Below are 1,595 nucleotides of genomic sequence, written 5' to 3'. Positions count from 1 at the left end.
CACCAATTTTGATACGGCTGAAAAACCACCTCATCCTAGCGCAAAAACTTTTTGTCGAAAAACGTAATTTTTTTTTTCAAAACTGACGTGTTTCCATTGAGCAAAATTATTTTTGAAATTCTAATTTGCACATTTTCATGGTCAATGGAAACGCAGCTACTGTCTGTCATGAAATCAGAATAAACATTTCCTGTCAGTTAGGATTACCAGCATGGTTTTATGTGATACTTTTTAAGGCAGTTTTTATTACTTTCTTCAAAGTCAAAAGTTGAAATACATGCAGTGGATCACAAACCTGCTGTTGCTCAGTTCGTCACAATAAAACAACCAGCTTATCCAGTGAGGCATGGAAGGGATTGCGGTGTTCAACTAGCATGACCTGCTCTGAGGTAAGWTGCAGGTGGATTTGCTGACTCAGGTGGTACACCCATTAAACAAAAACAGGTGTCCTCCTGTGAAGCTGAAGGGAAGCTGTGAACAATTCCTTCAGGGTTTTGTTTTTGCAGTTTTTATTTTCCAGGTGGAATCAGTGCTCCGTGACGAGCTGTAAATTCAGGATTTGAGACAACTCTGTGACTCTGAGAGGAAGTTTCCAAAACATCTGGAAATGTTTGTTGGATTGTCAATCATTTGCAAATATTTTGTAAACTTCCTCACAAATGATATGCATAGTGAGGTACAAGCTTTAGCTTGAATCAGGTTTTTATGTTAGACAACTTAATGTATTTTTTTATCTGCAACTGGACAGGACACCAGCAGCATCCGACATATGTTTCACAAGAGAGCTGGACTCCAGCTTCTTCAGCCGTGGGAAGTGTGTTCCTGTCTGCAGAGGTAAAAGTCTGAGAGCTCTTCTCATTTCTATCTGATGAATAAAGCACTCACATGGTGTTTTCTTAAGGTGATGGTGTTTATCAGAGGGGCATGGATTTTATTTTGGAAAAACTGAACAAAGGTGAATGGGTGCACATTTTTCCAGAAGGTAAATCTGCTTTATTATTTCTTTGTTTATTATTCATTATTTCAATGTGCTAACTCTTTTGTTGGTGTGTTTTAGTGTATGTGGTTAAAACACTTTGTCTAATCATTTGTCTTAAAGGCAAAATCAATATGACTGAGGAATTCATCCGCTTAAAATGGGGTGAGTGCCTCACTTTTTGATTTTTGGTGTGTTTTGTGTACAATACAAAAAACTTGATTATATCATTTATTCAGAAGATAAACTACAATTCTCCTTCAGCAACAGTCTGTTTCTGATACTACAGTAGATACCACATTAGCAGTAGCATATATGACCCCAGCGCTTACACAAAGCAGACACACACCAGAACTCACATTCAGGTTGTGGCTGTTTAAGATGTTTTGGTGTTTATATAAGAAGTGACTTTGGAATGGTCCTTACAAATAAAATCTTTTGTTGATGGAAAAAATATCTGTTTTTGATGGTGTGTTTGAGTAGAGTGATGATGAAACAAACCATATTTACATGCATGATGTCACACAACGGGTAAAATAAGTATTGAACACGTCAACATTTTTCTCAGTAAATATATTACTAGAGGTGCTAATGACATGAAATTTTCACCAGATGTTGG

General features: G+C 36.9%; 1 protein-coding gene across 2 annotated transcripts in view; it reads left to right on the top strand.

Moving 5' to 3' along the window:
* tafazzin (tafazzin, phospholipid-lysophospholipid transacylase) overlaps positions 1–1,595 on the top strand; it is a 14,693-nt gene that overhangs the window by 3,137 nt on the left and 9,961 nt on the right. The window contains exons 4-6 of one of the 2 annotated variants that reach the window (XM_014030113.1): positions 749–834; positions 902–982; positions 1,100–1,141. In XM_014030113.1, coding sequence (XP_013885567.1) covers positions 749–834; positions 902–982; positions 1,100–1,141 — 209 coding nt within the window. The remainder of the gene's footprint in view (positions 1–748; positions 835–901; positions 983–1,099; positions 1,142–1,595) is intronic. The other variant, XM_014030114.1, reaches the window with a different exon arrangement.

Source organism: Austrofundulus limnaeus, unplaced genomic scaffold, assembly GCF_001266775.1.
Source record: "Austrofundulus limnaeus strain Quisiro unplaced genomic scaffold, Austrofundulus_limnaeus-1.0 Scaffold1000, whole genome shotgun sequence".
NCBI classification, from domain to species: Eukaryota; Metazoa; Chordata; class Actinopteri; order Cyprinodontiformes; family Rivulidae; genus Austrofundulus; species Austrofundulus limnaeus.
The sequence above is the reverse complement of the archived record's forward strand: the minus strand, read 5'-3'. Positions and strand labels throughout refer to the sequence as shown.